General features: G+C 38.0%; 2 protein-coding genes across 3 annotated transcripts; one reads left to right on the top strand and one right to left on the bottom strand.

Annotated features, from left to right (window-relative positions):
• The first annotated feature begins 996 nt into the window (after positions 1–996).
• On the top strand, positions 997–10,457 carry nosip (nitric oxide synthase interacting protein). The gene is made up of 9 exons (XM_057861227.1): positions 997–1,361; positions 1,915–2,020; positions 4,298–4,379; positions 5,503–5,638; positions 5,843–5,994; positions 7,973–8,089; positions 8,540–8,610; positions 8,708–8,816; positions 9,713–10,457. Exons 1-9 carry the CDS (start codon positions 1,292–1,294, stop codon positions 9,782–9,784), a joined length of 915 nt encoding a protein of 304 aa, XP_057717210.1. The 5' UTR covers positions 997–1,291; the 3' UTR covers positions 9,785–10,457.
• On the bottom strand, positions 10,458–24,649 carry rcn3 (reticulocalbin 3, EF-hand calcium binding domain). 2 transcript variants are annotated; one of them, XM_057861226.1, is made up of 8 exons: positions 24,511–24,649; positions 23,622–23,855; positions 20,810–21,003; positions 20,574–20,746; positions 18,391–18,451; positions 18,216–18,307; positions 16,431–16,538; positions 10,458–10,680 (listed from the first exon to the last, which is right to left on the bottom strand). In XM_057861226.1, the coding sequence occupies exons 2-8, from the start codon at positions 23,834–23,836 to the stop codon at positions 10,573–10,575; spliced, it is 951 nt and encodes a 316-aa protein (XP_057717209.1). In that variant the 5' UTR covers positions 23,837–23,855; positions 24,511–24,649; the 3' UTR covers positions 10,458–10,572. The 2 variants fall into 2 exon arrangements, with proteins under 2 accessions (XP_057717209.1, XP_057717208.1); XM_057861225.1 differs by lacking the exon at positions 10,458–10,680 and adding an exon at positions 15,424–16,087.
• Between the last annotated feature and the right edge of the window lie 1,824 nt (positions 24,650–26,473).

A 26,473-nucleotide genomic window follows, 5' to 3' on the forward strand; every position in this document is an offset into this window, starting at 1 on the left:
AATTTTCAATCTTTTCACACTCAAAACCTTTTTCTATGATTCAAATTTATATATATATATATATATATATATATATATATTTTTTTTTTTTTTTTTTGATTGACGTGATTTTTCCTTTTTGAAAAAAAAAATATATATATATATTTATTTTTTGATTGAATAATAAAGACAAAAATGTCCTAGCCAAAATGTGGCCCAAACACAAATCAACATTACTTCAATCAAAGAAGTTGCTTTAATAAAAAACAAAAAACAAAACTTGACTTTGATTAAAACAAAACAAAACAAACAAAAAAGACAAATAGCTTTCACATGCATTTTTTTTTTTTTTTTTTTTTTTTTTAGTTTTTTGAGTTTCAAATTTATTTTTGCATTCAAACACATTTTAAAAAAAATTGAAAATATATATATTTTAATTGGTGCACTATTTTTTTTTTTTTTTTTAATTTTTAATTTAAGCTACTTTTTTTTGGATTGAATAATAAAGACACAAATCTACCTCCATATGGCTCCGCCCAGGGGATACAATTTTTGACTGGGGTAACTACATTGGCACGACACCTGTGGGCATACCATATTCAATGGATGACACTCTTGGCGAAAAGTATTGCCTGAGCAGCCTGATCTACAATTCCCCTCAAGAATAATGACAAACAAAAAACGCTCATTGTCAACTTAGTATTATAAATATTCTTGTAAGTTAATTTTATTGCTGACACTGCGTTTCGGGGTCATCAACATGTTGTTCCCCCCCTGCCCCAAAAGTCAAACTCCGCCTATGGTGCTGTGTTACAAGGACAAATGTGTTTTAAACTCAAATTTTAAATTGGAGTTCTTTTATTTAATTTTATATAATGAATCATTATATAGGCTTCAGAACCGCCGTGACCATTGTGTGTGTTTAGTATAAGCGGCTAGTCAGACGAATGAATTATACAGTGTATCCAAAGTGTCTGCACATGACTGCTAGGTGACGTTGATTTTTTTGCGACATGTATGACGTCATTAACAGCGCGCCTGAGCAGTGAACGGAAGCAATTTTTCACTTGGTTGGTGAGGGAACAATATCGCAAAATATAAAGAAAACCCTGGCTACTGATTAAAAGAGGAAAGAATGACTGATTAATTCTAAACATATCTCCTGTCTCTCTCCGTTAAAACAAAACTTGTCGTCAATTTAGCTTCCCGTGTTATCGATGAGTTGCGAGCTGAATACAAGCTAACTAGCACTGCCAATCTTGCAGCTTCTACGCAGTTTTTTTTCATTAACTGGCCACATTTCACTGACTAAATGACTCGCCACGGCAAGAACTGCACAGCCGGAGCCGTCTACACGTACCACGAGAAAAAGAAAGATACAGGTGAGATTTAAGTAATTGGGCTAACCGCTCAGTTGCTTTTTTTTTGTCCGTGGCTAATGAAATCGTGCTCTATTTTTATTTTTTTTAGTTAAATTGGGACACCTCACTCAAGTTGGAGTACATAACATACAGCTTGTTTCCTTACCTGATTCATGTTAACAATTGTCAACTTGTTTATATGATGCATTTTTTATCCCATCAAAATTTGGTTGATCAGAAAATACACATTTTTATTTGTTTTTGTGTTTCTTAGCTCAGTTATTCTCACATTAGCTATTGTCAATTGTATAATTATAATAAATACATACACTGCAGTGCTCACCTTTTGTTAAATTCTTACTAATTTGATTTTATTCAATTTATTAATAATGACATTTGTGGACACTGCTGAATCACAGCTTAAAGGTGTTTATGAATCTCTGCTTGTATGTCCTGTTTGGATTTAACATCCCCGAACTTGCATGCTCTTCTCCATATTCCAGAACGTAAAATCTACTTAAAGAATAAGCGTGAGCTTGTTTGTCTGTTTTTTTGTTTGTTTGTTTGTTTTCAGCGGCGTCTGGTTATGGCACACAGAGCATCCGCCTAGGAAAAGATGCCATCAAAGACTTTGACTGTTGCTGTTTGTCCCTGCAGCCCTGCCAGACTCCCGTGGTGACGTATGTTCCTCAACACTGACTGTATAAATACTAGCTTTTCAAAATTATTTTTGTTATTTTCTTGCCTTTTTTTGCTGGAGCTGAATATTTTCTTTTTATTCTGCAAATACTAGCTTTTAAAAATTATTTTCATTGTTATTTTCTTGACTTTTTCTTTTTATTCTGCAAAGGTTTTTTTTTCAAAAGTGTAAATATAAAATACGTATAGTATAAAATGCACATAGTTTTTTTCATATTCTGTATTTCAGAGTACATAAACATGAATGTGAACTAGGGATGTGCGCGACTAGTTGTTTAAATGTTTATCCGCCTCATTTTTTAAACTTTTCGTAGTTTACTAAGCGTCATGCATCTTGGTCTTCGCCCCTCTTCCTCTTTGTAAACAGGCCGAGCAGCCATTGAGAGAATTGCCCCCCCACCCCCCACCGCCACCACCTACAAACACACATACACACCAGCGCTGCAACTATTAATCGATTAACTCAAGTAATTCGATGAGAAAAAAAGCTTCGAATCAAATTATGCTGCTTCAAGGATTAGTTTAATTAGTGACGTGTAATGTAGGAGTGCACGATATCCATTTTTTAAAAACCGATATGGATGACTTCCTGCTCCTCAAACCGATACCGATATCGATAACCGATGATAAAAATATAATTTTTTAAATGTATGACCTGAGTTTTTGAACGCCTGGAGGTTAAAGAAAAAAACCTAGTGGTGGATTCTACATAGATTTGCCTTTGAATTCACCAGATTTTTCATAATGACATGAACAAAACAGTGCGTTTCACTTCTGCACTGCCCAACAGCCAGTTAAGAATGAATGCACTTCCATAAACCACAAGGCTTGGTCTTTTCTTGCTTTTATGGGAAGACACTCATCTTAATATTGTGAAATTACAACCGAAAAATACTCATATTCAGTACTCAATATACAACAAACTGCACAATAAACTTATATACACAACTATTATATGTATAGCATAGCACACTAGCTTGAGCTACTAAATCATTGGCTGGCTATAACAGAACAACTTATGAAGTTCTGTACATATGACCCTTCACCACAGAAGTAAACATATGTTGCACATCCGTATGTTCTTGTAAACATAAAATATTTAGAGACATATATTTCCGAGGCGGAAACGTAACAGAAAGCATTCACGATTGTCAATGCTACCGCTAGACACCTCACTGAGTAAGTGAATGAACCAAACTACTGTAACAAAAACTAGATGCGGGGAATTATTCTGACCAGCAGGTGGCAGCAATGCCCCACAAATGGTCAACTGATTTCCCATACTAGTGTGTAAACTGGAAAGCCAGCACAGTAGATATTATCGGTCCTATTAATAATATTATTGGATTTATCGGGATGACGTCATAATTCCTATTATCGGACCGATAATTATCGGACCAATAATTATCGTGCACCAGTAGTGTAATGGTTTGTTCACCTCTAGTGGCAAAAGTGAATCTGCAATAACTTGTCTAGCATGGCTGAATCCAGCTGCTCCCTGTTAAGACCAACATAAGGTGTGTTTTTGTTTAGCTAATATGTTTGTTTATGTGTTCGTTATTTAGTTTAGAAGTATATTTTTTGTGTAAAGTAGTTTTTTTGTGGGAAAATGTGTTTGAACAATTTCTTAAGAACGTTGTACGAAAAAAAAACAGCATTTAAGCTAGTGGACTTTTGCTATACAACGTAGCTAGTTGTTCTTTTGTTGTACTTTGATCCTCATTTATTTATTTTTTAATGTTGTTCAAGGCAAAGCTCAGGTGTTTTAAATTTATTTTTAAATGCATTTATTGCCGTTGTGAAATGAAGTCTGCATAGTTTGAAGAAACACTAAAGAATTTTATTTTGTATTTGCTTTTAATGCTCATTTAAAAGTGTCATCTTAGCAAGCCAAAATAAATATTATTGCAAGCATAAACACTTGTTTGTTTTACAAATCTTAAAACGTATTTTGCGACACATTAAATGTTTGTAATCCGATTATTCGAACTAACTAATTGAGGTGCAGCCCTAATACACACACGTAGGAGGGGGCAGGGACACAAAGTTTGGGTAAGTAAGTAAAATCTGAAGATGGCGACACTATCGCGCAAGAAAGTCAGCAGCATTTGGCTGTATTTTTGCAGTATTAAATTGTGAGTTTTCTTGCTTATAAAATAGTCGATTCGTCACAAATAAAATCTGAGACTAGTTGGCAGGGAAATTAGTCAAAATTCCCATCACTAATGTTAACATCACATTTCTTTTTTTTTCCACAGTCCTGATGGATTCTTATATGAAAAACAAGCCATTCTTGAATACATTCTGCATCAGAAGACAGACATTGCTAGAAAGATGAAAGTAAGTTCTTGATGATTATGTTAGAATTTATTAATATAGGTGCATTTATTCACTAGTCTGACTGCAGCATTCTTATCCAGTGATGACTAGAGGTGGGAATCGTTGGGCACCTAACGTTTCGATTCGATTACGATTCAGAGGCTATGATTTGATTATAAATCGATTATTGATGCACCCCACCCCCTCCAGCTATTAGCTACTTTTAATGTTTCGTATATTACTTACAAAAATTGTACAAAAATCCTCTCAGGCTTAAATAAACGACTATTTCAGTATCAAGTTAACAGTTCAAAACAGTAAATACAATACTCAAGTCCCCATTCTGTATCAGCAGCTTTAAACTAAATTCAATTATTTAATGTATTGAATCAACCGTTAAAGTTGTTAAAATTGCTCCCGTTATTCCATAATTTCCCTTCTGCCTACTTTCGACGTGTGAAAGTTTAAAAACTGTTTTATCATTTAAGGATAGATTCAAGGCAAGATTTTGCCGATTTAGGAGTATTTTAGATAAAAAGTTAATTAGGTTCGTTTGGAAGGTTCGCTGCAACAGCCTTCCAGGGAAGGCTACTGCTTTAAGATGGTGGCTGTTTACTAATGCCGGCAAGTCTGTCATTTCGCATCTCGTTCTTTATTCATGTGATATCTACTGTAGCATTATGTGGGCGTAGTTTGTAGCGGCTGTCAGCAGCAGTCCGGTATTATTTTTTTAATTTTTTTTTATCTAGCAGCATGAGTTGAGTCAGAGCCGTGAGTTGAGCATTGTCATTACCTACCATAATGACAAGCATTATGTTTACTCTCGGTCCGTTCCTCATTGCGTCCCAAAGACTGCGCTGACTGTATTTTAGTTCTGCTTTACTTGGTATATTTCAATAATCTGAGTTTGGATGTTTGTGAATCGTTCTCGAATCTTCCTCAGCCAAATCGCGAATAATCTAAGAATCGGAAATTTCTTGCACCTCTAGCGATGACGGTCAATTGTTTCCTTACATGTGTCCTTTGATTGACTGACTAGTCCACTATTGTAGAGGGAATGATGAATGTGTTTGGGATTAATTTTTCCTGTCAAAATGTAAATAATAAAACTAAACAGCGTTTTCTCTCTTGGATTTTCTTCAAGGCATACGAGAAGCAAAAACAAGCTCAGAAGAATGACAGTCAGCTTGTGTCCAAGTCAGAGGAACGTGAGAAAGTGGAAAAGTTTAAAAACAGGGAGAACAGCATCGTTTCTAAACCCATCAACCCTTTCATTTCGGGTACGTGTTTGTCAACATACAGCTGTGATAATCATTAGTGTTCACCGATGCAGTTTTTAATACTAAATTACTGCATACTTGAATGTAAAATAGTTGGCCTGGTCAGGCACTGCTTAAAAACCTTTGTGAAAATGAAAAACGGGCAGCAATCATAACTTGTTAGCAGTTTATTTGGGAAATGTATCAACTGTGTTTTCCCTTCAGGGCAAAGCAAAGTAGGTGACAAAATCAGAAGGGACAGTAGCTCTTCAGCATCAACCTCCACTGGTTCAGTGGCCTCCTCCAGCCAGAATTTGCCCAGCTTTTGGGTTCCTTCTCTGACACCAGAAGCTAAGCCCACCCTTCTCAAGAAACCAGTGAGTGGCTGCTTGGGATATAAATTGGCTGAAAATTTGAGTTGTCTGCTTTCCAGTGTAGTGTATTGCTAGGCATTCAAACTCATTTCATTTTACGCGTGTATGCAATAGGCGTACAATCCATTTTAAATTGCTGAAATAGATTGGATGTCTATCGCATCAATGGGTCAATTTTCCTCTTTTACTAACTACCACAACACATTCTCTGTGACCTGGCCTTGCAGTGAATGGGTTAAAGTGCATGTGACACGAAACGGCATGTTTATTTCATAATACATGCGGTATTTTATACTCTTGAATGATATGGACCGCTTGGATGTGTGTGGAAGCATTCACTATATTTATTTAGTTTTTTGAATCCCGCGCCATGAAAATGAGTGACTTCCAGCTTCGGTCTTGCATTGAGGAGGAGGGCGCTGTGACGTAGGAGGACTCCTCTTCACTATACAGCCTACTGTTGTGTATGAGGACTAAGGATTCAGCTGATTTTGCGGATTAATACGTTTATTTTTCGCACCACGCCAGCCAAACGGCTGCAGAAAAATCTTGCTTTATGAGGGAGAGGCGTGTGCGCCTTTTTGGAGTTTCAAAAGTTTCCCATTCACCGTGGATATTGGCCAAGCCCTACTACTGTGGGACCATTGGACTTACGAGGAAGTGAGTAAACATCTTGTTTTGTATTATGTCAAATATTAATACAGCGATTACAAAATAAACACTACAAACTTTCTTTAAATAAAGGACTACTTACGTTTGATCATTGATAGGGATGTAAAAAGCTCTCCTCGTGCACATTAGCTGCACAACAGCTGCAGCCGCCCTCCTCCGGGGAACAAACTGTAAATTGCTCTCCGCCGGGCGTTTTGCCGATCCGCAAAGACAATCGACAACCCAGTCCTCATGTCAAATAATCCGGGCTAGTTATGTGTGATTATCCGCTTCGAAGACTTTGAAACATCACTCGGTTTGGGTTAGCATGTCGGCTAGCTGTCACGCCTCTTGGTTTGTTTACATTCTCCGAAGCCGGGGAAGGGAAATGACATATGTCCGATTTAGGTGTCATAAAATATCGTTCGGGAGGTGCGACCGTAAAGGTGAAGTGGACAGTTTTGACCATTGTGGAGTAATTTTGCCATGTCGTCCTGAATAAGTGCATTTTTATGATTTCATATTCCATTTAGCACAAGACTGTTATTTATCATGACCATGCCATTTATTTAGCAATTGGGGAAAATACTTGGATAAAAAGAATATCATGTAAAAATATTGAAGTAAAGAGACAGAAAGAATGACATTTTGCAGCTCTCTTCGTCGCGTTTTCCTCGTTGTGAATAGTTCCCCCTCGACGGGCCGACTGGTCCTTCTCAAGCCATTTATTTAGCTATTGGGGAAAAATACTTGGATAAAAAGAATATCCTGTAGAAATATTGGAGTAGAGAGACTGAAACAATGACATTTTGCGGCTCTCTTCGTCGTGTTTTCCTTGTTCTGAATAATTCCTCCTCAATGGGCTGAATAGTAAAACCGATGAGCCCAGTCTCCCGCTGACGTCATCCACCTGTTGGGGACGCTAGAGCCCTATAACGGTAGGCGTGGCTAACCGGCAGATTAAAAGACTAATTTCTCGTCATCTGCGCTTTGCTAAATTGTTGTATATAGTCGAATCGTCTCAAAATATGATTCTAATTCACATAATAATGCTATTTAAGACTTTTTTTCTCCTGTCGTATGCTCTTTAAGCTAATGATAACTTTTGAATACTTACCCACTGAGATGCCTTTATTTATTCCGTACCTTCTTATGTGAATTAACCTGTTTGCCTTCAAATTTAATGTCATGATGCCCTCTATTTACTTTGTGTGTTTGCATGTTGATAACAAGCTGACCTTGTTTGTGGCCTTCCAAATGTAACAGCAAAGAGATGTGCGCCGACAGTTTGCTTCAGCTGCTCATGCCTTCTTTTCCGATGTCTCGTCAGAGCAAGACTGTGTTGTGTCCGATGTCGGGACAGCCAATTAAGATGAGCGATCTGATTACGGTGCGCTTTACCCCGGTAGACCCAAGCCTGGACCGAGTAGCCCTTATCAACCGCCAGGTTAGTTTATATCAACACTAACCCAAGTGCCTGTGACATGCTATTATCAAAATACCCAAAGGATCAAGCTTTACTAGGACACTGTGCACACCATATTCCGACAAAGGGCAAATGTCATGTGAACCCTATATCCATTGGTATCTCTTGCCAAATAAGGAAAAGTCACATGCTTGTCTTCCTGACCTCATAAAGGGGGAAGATATAAAAATTTGAAGCTACTACAATTGCCAACCGAGGCTATTTATCAGTTAACTTACAGTATTTTTTGGACTGTAAGTCACACCTTACCAGAAGTCACACCAGCCAAAGAAAAAAAACGAAGGAAAAAAACAAGTAAAAGTCACACAGAAGTATAAGTGACAGATCCAGCCAAAAAATGAAAAAAGTGCAACGTATAGTCCTGAAAATACAGTGTATTCATAATTTCATCAGCCAGTGTTTCTTCTTCAGGACAGGTACGTGTGTGCGGTCACCAAAGATGTTTTAGGCAACAGCGTTCCCTGTGCTGTCCTGCGACCATCGTGAGTCATCGAAACAACTTGTCTTTCAATGATTTTCCATGTTCACAGAAAAGCCTCAGGAAAGGTGGTCTCACACCTCTCTCCACGTTGTGTTCAGGGGGTGCGTGGTGACACAGGAGTGTGTGGAGAGACTCATCAAGATGGACATGACTGATCCTGTGAGTGGAGAAAAGCTCTCTGACAAAGACATCATCCCACTGCAGAGGGTATGTGTGTAGCATATAATTTAGTACAATAGTAGAATACAGCATATTATATGTATCATTTTTGGCTTAGAATCATTAATTGATGTCTAATATTTAGTTTAAAAAAAAACTTGATAAAACTTTTCACTCGCATATTTTAAACTTTTAAACAAGTTTTGTCACAATGAAAAAAATGGTGTCTGTAAATCGGTCACGAATATCTACCTCATAACTATCACTGTATGTTTTTTTGTTACTGTCGATTTTCCGCGATATTTTAGATGATAAATAATCGATCCAAACGAAGAAAATTTGAAAAAAAAATTAAAAGGCTAAACATTTGAAAAAAGAAAATCTCGATCACTCCTTGATGTCTGCGATTTCTGCATTACGACCCTTGTTATATTACCGTCTTTCACTCATAAAATCCCCCAAAGGTCCGGCTGTGGCCATTCATAGCTGTGTCTTGACACATGCTACACTGAGTTTTTGGATCAAAACAAAGTAAGTACGTGATAATATCTCGTTAAAATCATGGTGTCTTTAATTATGCCCTCTCAATGCTCTCATCTCGAGTTACGGTTTAGGGGTTTAAAAAAAAAAAAAAAATAAATAAAATGCCCTCCTGTTCAAAATTTTTCGTCATCCAGAAAATTTAAATTTTAAGCTTTCCAATGATGTTTCACACATGCGTATACGACAATTTTGAAATTTGGCCAAATTGGGGGTCTCAGAGAAGAACTTCAAGTCACCTGAGTGTTTTCCGCCATATATATATATATATGTATGTATGTAGATTGGTAAATATGAGTTGGTGGTCTGTATATGAACCCATTAAAAAAATATGATTTTGGTTTCATAAATGTTTTTCAGAATTTTCCCAGTGTTTAGATCTTGGTTTGATGTCTGTTTGACAGGGAGGAACGGGTTTCGCAGGTGCTGGTATCGAACTCAAGGCCAAAGAAGCTCGTCCAGTGATGCAAGTGTGAAAGATCATCTCGGAATTAGTAACGTATTTTCCGGACTGTATAGCACAATTTTAATACTTTGGCTGAGGTTGTGACTTACATAATGTTAAAAAAATGGATTTTTACATTTTGTGAAATGTTATACTGTCTGACGATGGAGTAAAAAATAACCACAACCAGCCGCGAGAGGGCGCTCTTATGATCAAGACGCCAAGCAATGTTAGTGCTGTAACAGTATTGACTATACCGTATTTATTATAATCTACCCAAGACAGTATAATTAGGATTACAAAGGATTATCAGGATTATCAATTTGGAGCAGTTTGATTGAATTAATGAAGTGCTATTTACGTTTTCATGTAACATTTTGTTTCTGAAGTAATACTTACTAGTGACTGCGCATGAGCAAAAAATAGTGGTCACGACATGGTTCGTTCTCCTCAAAAAAATTCGACTTATTGTCCGGTGCGACTTGTGTTTTTTTTCTTTGACACATTTTTTGACTAGTTTGACTTGTACTCTAGAATGTTTTATACTCCGGAATATTACCGTATTTTGGTTTCTAAAAAACTTTTTTTTCCTGTAGTACATGCTCTCTTATCCATGATCACTATTTGAACAATTTTGTTGCTTGTAAGATTGTCAATACCATGCTTTGTTTTCATATGAAATACAAATAAAGGAACTATAGTCAGTTTTGTCAGTCATTCTACTCCACAATGCAGTACACTTTACAAGCTCTTTAGAAGGGTGCTGTTACTTTCCTTGCAACACAGACACATTTTTATTCACTTAAGTGGTACTGATATTTAGAGCTCATCATGTTCGTCGACTTCCATAGCCCCAAAGTCTGTTATGGTGCTGATCTTGATGAAATCCAACTTGTCAAGCAACTCAGACAATGAAAGAAGTCCATCCTGGTATGCAGTAACAGGGAAGATGGGAAAACAAAAGCAACAATAAAAGGGAAGAAGAGGTTAAGGAAAAATACTGATACAAACTCAATTACATCTGCAATAGTCTCAATTCACTATCATTACTGTAGTTCGTTCCTGTAATTTTTTTCATGTGTGAGGCTAAGCAAATGTGATACTCATTTTAGTCCAATTTTGTACTAATAGTATTGATGTATAATCAGTGTACATACAGTAGGTCCCATTATATAACTGGAGGAGAACGCCTGGGATCAAAAGTGCATACACAATTTGTTTTTTTAAACTGTTACAGGGCACTCATTGGTTGCCATTGATGGCACTGAATGATGAGCTATCACAGCAAGACCTCCCAGTTTAAAAAAATTGGACGTCCATTGTCGTCAATGGCATGCAAGTGTTAAGTACTTTGGGGAGTGAAAAAAAATCTAATAGTGTTATTTAGGGCTAAGACCAGTGTCTTTCTATTTCTACATTTCAATTTTATTTAGTTTTAATTAACACTGTATTAATGTAGGCATTTATAATATATATACACAGTGATGGCCAAAGCGTTTGCACCCCTGCAATTCTGTCAGATAATGCTCATTTTCTCCCAGAAAATGATTGCAATTACCAATGCTTTGTAGTAATATCTTCATTTGTTTTACTCGTGATGAAAAAACACAAAAGAGAATGGGAAAAAAATTAAATTATCATTTTACACAAGACTCCAAAATTGATCCGGACAAAAGTATTGGCACCCTTTGAAAAAATGTGATGGTTCTTTAATTTGTGTAATTAACAGCACCTGTTACTTATCTTTGGCACATAACAGGTGGTGGCAATAACTAAATCAGACTTGCAGCCAGTTAAAATGGATTAAAGTTGACTCAACCTCTGTCCTGTGTCCTCATGTGTACCACATTGAGCATGGAGGAGAAAAACGAGACCAAAGAACTGTGAGGACTTGAGAAGCAAAATTGTGAGAAAGCATGGGCAATCTCAAGGCTGCAAGTCCATCTCCAAGGACCTCAATGTTCGTGTGTCTACCGTGCGCAGTGTCATCAATAAGTGTAAAGCCCTCGGCATTGTGGCTAACCTTCCTAGATTTGGACGGAAAAGAAAAATTGACAAGAGATTTCAACGAAAGATTGTGCGGATCTCGGATAAAGAGCCTTGACGAACATCCAAATAAGTTCAAGGTGTCTTGCAGTCCGAGGGTACGACAGTGTCAACCCAGGAAGACCCCACTTCTGACCCAGAGACATCAAAAAAGCTAGGCTGGAGTTTACTAAAACATACCTGAGAAACACTGTCCCCACAGTCAAACACGGCGGAGGTTCCCTGATGTTTTGCTGCTCTGGCATTGACTGGACTGCTTGATCACGTGCATGGCATTATGAAGTCTGAAGACTACCATCAAATTTTGCAGCATAATGTAGGACCCAGTGTGAGAAAGCTGGGTCTCCCTCAGAGGTTATTGGTCTTCCAGCAGAACAATGACCCAAAACACACTTCAAAAAGCACTAGAAAATGGTTTGAGAGAAAGCACTGGAGACTTCTAAAGTAGCCAGCAATGAGTCCATACCTGAATCACATAGAACACCTATGGAGAGATCTGAATATTGCAGTTTGGAGGAGGCGCCTATCAAATCTCAGAGACCTTGAGCAGTTGGCCATAGAAGAATGGTCTAAAATTCGAGCAGAGCATTGTAAGAAACTCATTGATGGATACCGGAAGCATAGGCGGAGTTTGACTTTTGGGGCAGGGGGGGCACAACATGTTGATGACCCCGAAACTCTGTGTCAGCAATAAAATTAACTTACGTACAAGAATATTTATAATAATAAGTTGACAATGTTAACAATTGTTGTTGACAATTTGTTTCCCACCATTCTTGAGGGGAATTCTACAAAAGGCTGCTTAGGCAATACTTTTCACCAAGATCATCATCCATTGAATGTGGTACACCCGCTAGTGTCGTGCCAATGTAGTTACCCCAGTCAAAAATTGTATCCCCTGGGCGGAGCCATATGGAGGTAGATTTGTCTTTATTATTTAATCCCCCCCCCCAAAAAAAAAGTTTTTTTTTTTTTCAATCAAAAAAAGTGTTTGAATACAAAAATAACTTTGAAATCCTCCAAAAAATGCATGTGACAGCTTTTTTTCTTTTATTTATTTTTTTGATTGGAGTCAAGTTTTTTTTGATTGAAGCAACTTTTTTGATTGAACTAATGTTGATTTGTGTTTGGGCCACATTTTGGCTAGGACTTTTGTCTTTATCATTCAATCAAAAAGTAAGTTGCTTCAAAAAATACACATTTTCAAAAAGAAAAATCGCTTCAATCAAAAAATGAAAAATTTTAATATAGAAAACGTTTTTGAATGCGAAAAAATATTTGAGATTGAAAAATTTGCATTTGAACACTTAATTTTTCATTGAAAAAGTTTTCTTTGATTGAAGCAATCTTTTTTGTGTTAGGGCCATATTATGGGTAGGACATTTGTGTCTAAATTATTCAATCCTAAAAAAAGTTTAAAAATATTTTCAAATAAAGAAAAAAAATCGTGAAAAATAAAATGCCTTCCCCTAATTTAAAAAAAAAATTATATGCAAAGCAAATGACCGTCTAAGGTGCTAGTCACATGATCTGTTCGAAAAATAATTTTGACCCATTATAAAGATACAGTGCCTTGCAAAAGTATTCGGCCCCCTTGAACCTTGCAACCTTTCGCCACATTTCAGGCTTCAAACAAAGATATAAAATTTAAATTTTTTGTCAAGAATCAACAACAAGTGGGACACATTCGTGAAGTGGAACAAAATTTATTGGATAATTTAAACTTTTTTAACAAATCAAAAACTGAAAAGTGGGGCGTGCAATATTATTCGGCCCCCTTGCGTTAATACTTTGTAGCGCCACCTTTTGTTCCAATTACAGCTGCAAGTCGCTTGGGGTATGTTTCTATCAGTTTTGCACATCGAGAGACTGACATTCTTGCCCATTCTTCCTTGCAAAACAGCTCGAGCTCAGTGAGGTTGGATGGAGAGTGTTTGTGAACAGCAGTCTTCAGCTCTTTCCACAGATTCTCAATTGGATTCAGGTCTGGACTTTGACTTGGCCATTCTAACACCTGGATACGTTTATTTTTGAACCATTCCATTGTAGATTTGGCTTTATGTTTTGGATCATTGTCCTGTTGGAAGATAAATCTCCGTCCCAGTCTCAGGTCTTGTGCAGATACCAACAGGTTTTCTTCCAGAATGTTCCTATATTTGGCTGCATCCATCTTCCCGTCAATTTTAACCATCTTCCCTGTCCCTGCTGAAGAAAAGCAGGCCCAAACCATGATGCTGCCACCACCATGTTTGACAGTGGGGATAGTGTGTTCAGGGTGATGAGCTGTGTTGCTTTTACGCCAAACATATCGTTTTGCATTGTGGCCAAAAAGTTCAATTTTGGTTTCATCTGACCAGAGCACCTTCTTCCACATGTTTGGTGTGTCTCCCAGGTGGCCTGTGGCAAACTTTAAACGAGACTTTTTATGGATATCTTTGAGAAATGGCTTTCTTCTTGCCACTCTTCCATAAAGGCCAGATTTGTGCAGTGTACGACTGATTGTTGTCCTATGGACAGACTCTCCCACCTCAGCTGTAGATCTCTGCAGTTCATCCAGAGTGATCATGGGCCTCTTGGCTGCATCTCTGATCAGTTTTCGCCTTGTTTGAGAAGAAAGTTTGGAAGGACGGCCGGGTCTTGGTAGATTTGCAGTGGTCTGATGCTCCTTCCATTTCAATATGATGGCTTGCACAGTGCTCCTTGAGATGTTTAAAGCTTGGGAAATCTTTTTGTATCCAAATCCGGCTTTAAACTTCTCCACAACAGTATCTCGGACCTGCCTGGTGTGTTCCTTGGTTTTCATAATACTCTCTGCACTTTAAACAGAACCCTGAGGCAATCACAGAGCAGGTGCATTTATACGGAGACTTGATTACACACAGGTGGATTCTATTTATCATCATCGGTCATTTAGGACAACATTGGATCATTCAGAGATCCTCACTGAACTTCCGGAGTGAGTTTGCTGCAGTGAAAGTAAAGGGGCCGAATAATATTGCACGCCCCACTTTTCAGTTTTTTATTTGTTAAAAAAGTTTAAATTATCCAATAAATGTTGTTCCACTTTACGATTGTGTCCCACTTGTTGTTGATTCTTGACAAAAAAAAAATTCATATCTTTATGTTTGAAGCCTGAAATGTGGCGAAAGGTTGCAAGATTCAAGGGGGCCGAATACTTTTGCAAGGCACTGTATATTTTTTTTGTTCATTTCATTCATTTTTGTTGCAGTTTTACTGCTTTACAACTTATATATATATATATAGGAAAGTCAATTTCATGCAATGACAGCTTTGGCCTGGCCCCCCTACCCCGCCTTAAAATCAGCTTATGATCGGAAGCGGTTGTTCGCAGTTATTTTGTCTAAAGTTTGTGCTACCAAATAGTAGGCTGAGGGTGGCAAATACTTTTGTCTGGCCCATTTTTGGAGTTTTGTGTAAAATGATAATGATTTTTTTCCCATTCTCTTCTGTGTTTTTTCATTGCAAGCAAAATAAATGAATATATTCCTACCAAATCATTTGAAATTGCAATCATTTTCTGGGAGAAATTACACATTCAGACAGAATTGCAAGAATGAGTAATTTGAATTTGTAACTTCAATATGACAAGTATTCAGTGCAGGATTAAAAAAAAAACAAATCACAACTTTATTTGTCCAATCCACAGTAACACTATCTAATTTGTCTGACCTACACAGCAACTTGATAAGATAAAGTTGTTACATTTGTAATTCAGTCCAACACAACCATTAAAAGCTTTCAATTAGAAAAGCCAATCAATTGCTATACATGATGTGTCACAAAGTAAAACACTGAATATATTCAAGTACAGCACGTCAGTAACAAACCAGTCAGTGGAGTGTATGTCACCATAGCCTTTGGAATTGTGACCATCTTTGAAAGATCAAACTCCAAACACACCGTTTAATATCAGTGCACGGTGGACGAAATCCAGATTCGTAGGACTTAATTGAAATATGTTCGGACTCTTTTTACTTGGTTATAATAATGCTATGTTGGAGTACAAATCACCTGTAACCACATACACGGTATGTGACTGCATGTGGTATAGTTTCTGTAAGTGTGATACCCAGCGACCCGTTCCAGCAGTCAGGCACGGACACCACGTGAGCAAACCTAGTGAAATAATGCAAGGCTCCACTTGGGACGTGACAGTTCTTCAAAGTTCATCGTGACTCTTTGTTAAATCTTCTCCGTAATTGGTGGCCTGGCTACCAACAAACATGTTCCAGTTGGCCAAGATCTCCTTCTTGGTTATTTTCTGATCCTGATGATTGATGGCCACATTGCATCCAACATTGGTATGATTGAGGAAGAGAAATTAAGCGAAAAGACAATTAGTAAGTGTTAATTAAAACAGGATGAAGTCACAATTATTTATGAATTATGCCAGTTATTGTTGATGAATTAAACCATATATTGTATCCGTCTTACCTGTTGTCAATTGCATGCAAGTAGCTACCGTGTATTTGTCACTCCTCCATGCATTTGACTGATATTTCTACATTCAGTCAATTTATTTTTTTGCATCGATTTCTCGTACGTCGAGTTGTCATTACCCCGACTTGCCAAAAGTATGTAAAATATGTGTATTTGTGTGGTAAGGCTACCTTGTCAGTGTCTGTCTCGTGGATCAAGTGTTTGGCTTCATTGTCAGCATGGTCGACTTCTCCGGGCAAAATCCAATGGGCCACTTCATTAAAATCCATGTAACCATCCTGTGTGACACACAATGCATGTTACTAGGGTGACCATATTTTGATTTCCAAAAAAGAGGACACTCGGCCTGGCCTTGAGATACTTGAATTTTACTCGAAGTTCACTCAAAGATGTGTCTACTCCGTCTGGACAGAAAAATTGTTTTATTTAAAAAAAAAAAAACATATAGTATTTATTACATACTATATGTAAATAAGTTTTTTACTCGACAGACTTTATTCTTACTAAAAAATAATCATACAAAGAAAACACACACACACAAAAAAATGCAGACCCATGGAAATATAGTTCAGACACACAGTAGGCTTGTGCCACATAAACATTTTTATAAATCACTATCACGACAATTGTCGTTGAGAAATTGTTATTCCCACTCAATTTTAGTCTCATTCACTGTTCTAGATTGCACGCAAACAATAACCGAAATAAACTGACAAACTATTCAACCAGCATGTTTCCAAACGCAGCAGTTCAAAACTACGTTTCCCATAATGCCTAGCGCAGCTTAGCGCACTGATAGCTACCATATAAGCGAGTACCGGGAGACGAGGCAAAATCAAACCTTGCTGTATAAATTTACAATCATCGGTAGCGCAACGATTTGACACCAAATGGAATTTTACATATCACGCCAGTACAAAGCTCCAATAGAAGTCAACAGTTGCCATTATCTACGTATTTATCGTTAAAAAAAAACTCTTAACAACTGGGCAGGCGCTCCTACTTAGAATATAATACTAACATTCAACCACACGAACGCAGAACAATTAATACAGGACTAATACAACATACTGCATCTCTTTGTACCCATATATTGTATAATATATAACAGAGGACACATGAGCGACATTAACAGAAAATAAACTTATAGAAAGGTGTATGGAGCACTATACACGTCTCTCAACTACTCCTTATTGTAGTCTGTAACTGCCTGTTCTCTTGCCAAACCGTCAACCCAGTAGATGGCAGTAATGCCCCATAATACAAGGGGTAAACTGTACTCCTTCTCCCGCCCCTACTAGTAGGAGCCACGACAACGCATGCGAGCGCTGCCCCCCCAGCGGCCGGAGGGCTTCTCTTCAAATTGGTCCCGTGAAAAATCATAAAAACCGGACATTTTCATGAATTTATAAAACCCGGCCGGATGACGAGGAAGGTGGACATGTCCGGGCAAAAGCGGACGTTTAGTCACCCTAATGTTACTATAGGAAGAATTCAGTCTAAAGGACTAATCTAGCATAGACAGATACCAGTCATGGTGACTGGGAATGGCCTTTAAGGAAAATTCTACCGGAAACTGAATGTATTCAGGGTTGTCCCTTAAAGCCCTTAAAAATCAATCCAATGTAAAATTGCAAATAATGTTGTGGTTGGTCAGAAAGATTTTAGTCAATTACCGCAACTTTGTTTTCATATTACGGTTTCTTATGATATGGTGATGAAGATGAATGGGCCATCAGCAGTAGCGAAAATTTAATATTGAACAGTGAACTCATACATACATTGTATTTGCAATTCAGCATGTTGTGACATAACCTGTTGGTGTAATTTTGGGGGGACATGTTGTTTGGTATTCACTGAATATTACAAACATTACATTGGCACCATCTAGTGTTGACTTGGTATACGTGCAAGTGCTGTTTCTTTAATGAATATATTTACCATGGTAAGATTACCTTATCGGCATCTCTGAAATCAGTGAAATGTTTTTTCTCGGTCTGCACCCATTCAGGCTCATTTTCTCCCTCCTCTGGTGTGTACATGTCACCTGTGGGCACATTACACAAACACACAACACATTATACTCAGCTTCAAGTTTGAGAGGCAGCAGTTGACTAGCTGGTCACTTACCGATGTACTCAGACAAACTGATCTTGCTGTCGCCATTCTTATCAATGTCCTCAATAGTCTCCTAAACGAAGTAATTTTATAGATAAGAAGAGGTACTTGTAGCCCTGAAATAATTCACTGCTACTGATAGTTGTAGACATCAAATCCATTTAGACTGAAACTGACCACAGTGATCCCTCGTTTTTCGCTGTTAATGGGGAACAGAACCTGACGGGATAAGTGAAAAACCGCGAAGTAGCGCCCCCCCCGCAAAAAAAAATTATTTCCTTTTTGTGGGTTCAATGTATTTATTCATATTTAGCATTGGAAAGAGATACATAAAAGACATGTTTTATGCATGTATGTATGTGTATATATATATATATATATATATATATATATATATATATACATACACACACACATATATATATATATATATGGCAAAAAACACTCAGGCAATTTGAAGTTCCGCTCTGAGACCCCCAATTTGGCCAAATTTCAAAATTGTCCTATATGCATGTGTGACACATCATTGGAAAGCTTAAAATATCAATTTTCAGGGGGAAGAAAAATGTTGAACAGGAGGGCATTTAAAAAAAAAATAAAAAATTAAACAGCAAAACCCCAAATGGAGGCGAGAGCAGAATTAAAGACGCTATGATTTTAACGAGATATTATCGTGCACTTACCCCGTTTCGATCCAAAAACTCCATGTAGCATGTATCATAGAGTGTCAAGACGCGGATGTGAATGGCCACAGCTGGATTTTTTGGGGGATTTTATGGGAGGAACATGGTAATATAACAAGGGTCGCGATGCAGAAATCGCAGACATCAAGGAGTGGTCGAGATTTTCTTTTTCATATATTTACCCTTTTAAATGATTTTTTCCCCCAATTTTTCTTTCTTTGGATCGATTATCATCTAACATATCGGGGAAAATGCGAAAGTAAAAAAAAAAAATACAATTTAGCGATAGTTATGAGGTAGATATATGTGACTTTTTTACAGACGTCATTTTTTTTCATTGTGACGTAATTTGTTTAAAAGTTTAAAATATGCGAGTGAATGATTTTTTAAAGTCGTTTTTTTTAAAACTAAATATTAAACCTCAATAATGATTGTAAGATAAAAATGACAGACGTTTCGAATAATAAATACGATTACTTACCTTCTTTTTATGGTTAGGTTGAAACAAAAGCGGTTGCGCGGCGTCTGTAAACGGGGGTTTCCAGGGTAAAACGGACAAATCAAAAATAGTTCGGGGGCTTAATGTGCCATGAATCTGCTATGGCCGCATATAGACATATTGTTCTATCAAACACAACAGTTGTTTTGGCTTAAAATACAGCAGTTTCTTTTAAAGAGGAGTGCAAGAGCAGAAACTGCTTTTTCAGTCTTGTCTGTGATTTCCGCCATATATATGTTAATATATAGGTTTTGAGCACTTTTAAACATGTTACTGTCCCACCAAATTATTTTCAAGCAGAAAACTGCTTTACTTTATTAAATGCTTCATTGAGTGAGTCCACTCACATCTGCTCAAGCTCCTCACTTATACACAATGAGTTGCCACAGCAACTGTTTAACAAGTTAAATGATGATTGACGCATACGACGCTTTGAAGATCGCTTCTTTGGCATGATCGCATATTAACTGCTGCCAATCATAGTTAACTTTAATAAGCAACTCCAGTGCACTGCCTCCAACAAAGAGCAGGGAGAGGGAAGGATAGAGAGTGAGATTACGCAATCGGGCCAGGACAGCTCATCTGTAATTTTTTTTTTTTTTTTTAATTATAGAGAAAAAAAAATCCACAACAGACTGAGGGTGCAAAGTAGCGAGTGATTACTGTATTTTAGACTTAGAAATACAAGTGGGACTTGTGGTGTGTGTCTCCCTCTGCAGGCCACTGTTTGCGGAAGACGAGGAAGTGCTTGGTGTGTTGATATTAATTTGGTTTATAAATAAATTTTCCATCAATCAAATGTTTCTGCGTAACATCTATGTAAATATCCAATAATAAGACATGGACACATGCAGCTTACATTCAGGTGTGGTGTATATAGATTTTTCCTAAAATTTTGAGAAATTTTGGCTGAGTGGCTTATAATGCTGAGATCACTAGTCGTACTACAACAAATGGCAATTTTTCCATTGCATGTACTATATAGAATTGTGAGTATGAAGATTATGAATTACCTGTACAACCAAGTCTCTCATATAATCGAACTCCTCTGGGTGGAGGAAGGCAGTGAACTCCTCGCGCGTAGCGATCCCATCGCCGTCACGATCGGCGACCTTGAAGCGTCTTTCGTCTCGGGTGAGCATGGATTTGTAGGTGGCTTTGTCCTCGATGTCATCAAACTCCTCATCTGAGACGGCGGAAGGTCAAATGTCAGACTGATGGATATTGCTGTGAGATTTGAATGATTTACCAAGATAGAATCCGTAGGTGGTGTTTTTGTACTCCCCCCAGGCGATCTTGTCATCTTGGTTCATGTCATAATCCTTCCAGTGCTTGTTTACGTTCTCCTCGATGTACCTCCTTTGCCGGTGTTTGATCCAATAATGCAGTTCTGAGTGGTTGATGAAGCCATCTTTGTCTATGTCAATGCGGTCCACAATCTTCCTGTAAAACAGGAAGATGACATCAGTTTGGAAAATAGATTTTTTTTTTCAGTTTTTGTTTAATTATCGTGTGTAGCCTTTTAAAATAATAATTAATTTTGTTCTTATGTAAAGGACAATGGTGTTGCTGCTTTCCAATTTATTGAACACAATGATAGATCAGTGCTAACATTAGCTATACAGTGGTGCCTCTACCCAAGCCCGTCGACGGGGGGGACAACATACTTAAAATATACTTATACTTAAAAACTTTAACATATGAAATATTTCAAATATATTTTTTTTCCTTTTTTTGCACAACACCCCCCCCCCCCCCCCCCGTCTTAACAGAGAATGGTTTGACCCCGTTCTGGCGCACTCAAGGCTACACTACGTTTGTGCCCTGAAGCGGGAAATAAAATCTGTAATTGTTATAAACTCTAAACCAGGGCCGGCCCAGCCCATTTGGGGGGCCTAAGCAAAATAATGCAAAGGGGCCCATATTTTTGGCCCACCATTTTGTCACAGTGTACTGTGAAACCCATACATGCAATCCAAGCCATACGTCCATATTTTGTATATTAATCAGATTTTGTTGCACTGCATACTTCAAACTTCTCACCCCAAATGATTGTCAGTACTTACAGTAGATAGCGCCAAACCTTTTTCTAAAAGAGGAAAAAGAAGTTAAGGAAGAACTGTTATTTTTTTTAAGCTTGTAATCAAGTATCAAAACTCACAAAAGTCAAATAAAGCAAACTGTAGTAAACAAAATAGAATATAAATTTAAGCCAGATTGGGGGCCCCCTAGTGGTCAAAAGCCTTAAGCAGCTGCATAGTCTGCGTATAGGCTGGGCCGGCCCTGCTCTAAAAATGGCGAGTCGTCATAAATCAGGTGCGCAAAAAAGAAAAAGAGATGAAGATCATGGAGGTGAACGAGAAAAAATGATGACATTTTTCAAAGGGGGACAAGAAGCCTGAGAATTAGGGCTAGAGTTGGCTGTGGATGATGATGTCGGTAAGTGAACAACAGCCGCTAACACTGATTGTTTACAACCACTGAAAGTATTAAATCGGCATGCACAAAAACTGTCAGAAAAATACAAAAACGACTTTTTCAGAGTCACGTAAAGACCAGGTTTGTCACCTGAAAAAGATATACACTGCAACATTTGAGGAGGACCGGGGACCACTAGACCAGCTTATTGCCATCTATGGCATGGGTCTACAAAGTATTCATGTTCTCTGCACACTGCTACGCATTTTCTTGTCTTTGCCAGTGATTGTAGCTGGAGGAGAGCAAGCCTCAGTAAAATGAAAATAATAAAAAACTACATACGCTCCACCATATCACTGGGCAGGCTTAACAACCTAGTCATGCTCTCCATTGAGCGTGAGCTTGCTCATAAACTGGATTTCACTGATGTTATAAACTACTTTGCTGTCAAAAAAATCTAGGCGCATCACTGAGGGCTCGATAACCCCAGGGATGTGAAGGGGGCAGGCACAGGATGTTTACTTATACTGTTTAGTTGCTTAGCAGGCAGGCATAGCACTCTCAGTGGTATTGTATTGTAGCCTACATGGGACAATAGATGGAAATTGTTTGTTTATATTGTGTCACATCACATTACAGTCTGTTAAATTTAACTGTCCATCTCAAATTCAATCATTTGAAAATTTACACTGTCTTTGCTTGCAAAGTGTTAAAAGTACTGCGTATGTTGTCGTGACAAGCCATTGGCAGGGGTGGGTTGGGGGGCCTATAATGGTCTTTTGTCCCCGGGCCCCTGCAAGTCTGTTGAAAGCCCTGCGTCTACCTACTCTACATACAGAATTTTCAGGTTAAGACACGCCTCAATGGGAAAATACTGCCCCTTGTTACAAAAGAAATTTAAGGGTACGAAAGGCAAAAAACCACTATGGCTGGTACTCGCAGTTCCCAGAGTTTACTGAACGTAACATGCTCTGCCATTGGCTATTGCCTATCATTCCCAACATCCAATTGGCTAAGAGGGACCTCTACTGTATGTGTATGTGTGTATCCCAGCGTCCTCTTCATTCACCCCTCATGGTCCGACAGCTTTACGTGAGTGAATTAACTTTTACTCTTGTTTTTTTACATGATGCACAACTCATATTTTATGTTTATTGTGCAATAATCTAATTGTAACATGTAGTTGTTACATGTTTTGATGCATTTTATGCATTATTAAAGATTTATGCCTGAAATTTATGGGGGTTAGAAAGGATTAGGGCATTTACATGGAAAACATGTCTCTACTTATAGAATTTTTAAGTTACGAAACTACTTCCAGAACCAATTCTTCTCAATTAATTAATTCTACCACACAAAAGTAACACAATTTAGTTAACACAGTGTTAAGGAGGTATTAAAGTTTTGACAAAAGTGCATGTGGGTAAAGGTAGTGTGTGCACTCTACCAAATACAGTGATGCTTTGAATTAGGCTGCTTAGGCAGAAGACTGCTTTCTCAGACTTTGACGTTTTATTTTACTAAACAACTTCCGGTATGTACTGTAGCTATGTATATCACAAGGTATGTGACATAAACTCAGAGGTCCAAATTTTTGTAGGGGCACAATGTATTGTCGTTAAGCTGACGTTAGCGACACCTACCCTAGTTTGTCTTTACTCTCCTCAGGAGTCAGCTTATCAAAGGTCTTTGCCTCCTCCTTGCCCAGGAAGGCCTCGTGGTCGTACTGAAAGTCGTGAGCGTCATTGTGAGCGTGGTCGCTCAAGTCGGCGTGGTGATGGACGCGTTTCTCCTGAGCTGGGACGGCAAAGGCAGTGGCAGCCAGGAGGCAGAAGGATGCTAGGGACTGCAGCAACATTTGGATCGCCAGCCAGCGGCTGAAAATTGAAACGTGCATATTTCATGAAATTTTGGATGCAAAATATTCGAAGAACAACAGAACAGACAAAGATTAGCCATCCAGTTTATATTGACTTGTTTAGGAAGGGACACACCCAATGTCACAGTGGTGAGAGGAAACTGGGGGGACAAAGCCATCTTAACCACGATGTTAGGTTCGCTTGCATTGCAAGTTTAGTCAACTGCATCAAACCAAATATTAGTAGAGCAATTCTTAACTACAGTTTTGCAAGTTACCCTTTCATTTTAAGGAAAGCCCAAATCATTCAACTACGAGCAGGAGAAATGTAGCGATACAACTATTAGGATCAGCACATGAACTTTACTCAGCATTCCATTGAGAGAGTAACTTTCCACGCAAAAATGTTTTTATTTCACACCGTTTGAAATTTGAATAGCACTTTATAGTTTTGAAAACTTGAGAACAAAACTGTTAAAAAAAAAAAACACTCCCATCTTTCCCTTATGTGTCCACAGTACCGTTTATCCAAATCACTGACATGACTAGGAGCTGATGTCAATTCACTGCGATGCAAATGGCAGACTACGGAAACGTACAGTTTTGAAAAGCCAGTATTCCGTGCTTTTGTTATTTTTTATCGCGCTAAAAAGCAATTTAAATGAACATCTTACCACTTTCTTGCAAGTTGCTTACGATACCTCCGTCAAATGATTGGCGCTAAGCAGAGAACTTTGTACGCGTTGGCACTCTGTACCTTTAAATAACGCTGTCGAGAAGGCGGGCTATGTCCTTTGATTATCCAATCAAGGCAGTGCCACAGAAGCTTTTAACCAATCACCTTAAAGACGCGCGGTCCGAGCCTTCTTATTGGTTTTTAAGCGCCACGTTGTCACGTAAACGTGAACCGCCTTGTATTTGATATTTGCTGCTTCACAAGTTCAAGTGCTACGTTTACTCTTACTGTAATAGTGTGTAAGAAAACTGATGAAACATAGTAAAAGTACTTGAAATACATGACTACGTGTACCTAATATTTTTAGAATTGCATGGTGTTGAATATGAGTGTTGTCACAAAATTGTTGAAATGATAACTTGAAGGCTGATGACAAATTTCATAGGATGTAACAAATAAAACCAAGAGATAAGTTAGTCAAAATGTAATTTATTCATCACAGTACATTGACAATGTATATATTTTAAAGACAACAGTTAAAGCCATCTAAAATAATTACATCAATAATAATCTGGATCAGATCACAAGTGCAAAAATGTTTAAAGAAACTTATCTGTATCTGTCTTAACTATATCATCCTGATTGATCATGAGGATTGGAGAAGTATTATCACTATGGTATTCCTCAGCATTAAACAACTAAACGGCTTCTCCAGAGTCGATTTCAATATACACTATATTAAGGTAATTCATACAAGACAGATGGTATCTTACTTGATACACATTTCTGACACTTGCTCAAAATGTAGGATTGAACATTCACGAAAACAGTCTGACAGGAAGAAGCCTTTTTTTTTTTTTTTTAAACTCAGGGGTGTCCAAACTACAGCTTGCGGGCCAACTGCAGCCCGCTGCCCAATTTTAATTGGCCCGCAGCTAAAGATGAAAATATCATTGAACATCAGTGTTGGGCACGTTACTTTAAAAAAGTAATTAGTTACATTACTTACTACTTCTTCCAAAAAGTAACTGAGTTAGTAACTCAGTAAGAATTACTCTATAGTAAAAGTAACTAGTTACCAGGGAAAGTAACTATTTCCGTTACTTTAAAAAGAACTTGTTGTATGTCAAAGAATTTGAAATTTTCTGAGCAGTATTCGAGTCAGTGGAATAGAGAACAGACAGGTAGTCAACTTGTTAGGTGCTTCAGCACATTTGAATTGCTTACCACAGATGTCGACAAAAGCTTTGCCCCGGGACAGAAATTACACATTATACGCGGGTTCTTTTCTTTAATTTCGACAAACTTGAAATAGTGTCTATATCTCCACCTCTTAAAGGACAATTTTTCTTCTGAATGCTCTGCCATCCCGACCCTGTGCATCTGTTTTGCGTGTGTGTGTTTGCCGCACACGCTGTTCCGGTTTGCTTGTGAAATCACCGGCTCTGATTGGCTTACCACGACACATGACTCTAATCCTCAGCCAATCACAATCACTTCCATTGCATCTCTCGAGGGGCTGCATTCAGGTAGGCTCGTTTCCCGACAATTCACGTCACCTTCAAAGCGTCTGCCGTCCTCAAGATGGAAGCAGAATTATTACTGGCTGACAGTGGGAGATGGGAACGAGGCTACATCAGGTGTAGCAAACACAGAAACGTTACCAAACTCTGGAAAGCATTGTCTAATTGAATGAGCAGGGACAAACAGCTTGAAGTCAGAAGTACGTACGCTAGTCTCGAACTTGAACGCACCCCAGATCTTGGATGACAAATCAACAGAGCAGAGAGTCGACTCGACACGGCTGGTAGTTTCTTCAATTTATTCAGAGTAAGTAACGCACCGCTTTTGACCGTCAGTAACGATAACGACGTTGTAACGGCGGAAAAAGTAATTAGTTAAATTATCCCGTTACTGAAAAAATAACGCCGTTACGTAACGTTATTTATAACGGCGTAACT

Source organism: Corythoichthys intestinalis, chromosome 16 (genome assembly GCF_030265065.1).
Source record: "Corythoichthys intestinalis isolate RoL2023-P3 chromosome 16, ASM3026506v1, whole genome shotgun sequence".
NCBI classification, from domain to species: Eukaryota; Metazoa; Chordata; class Actinopteri; order Syngnathiformes; family Syngnathidae; genus Corythoichthys; species Corythoichthys intestinalis.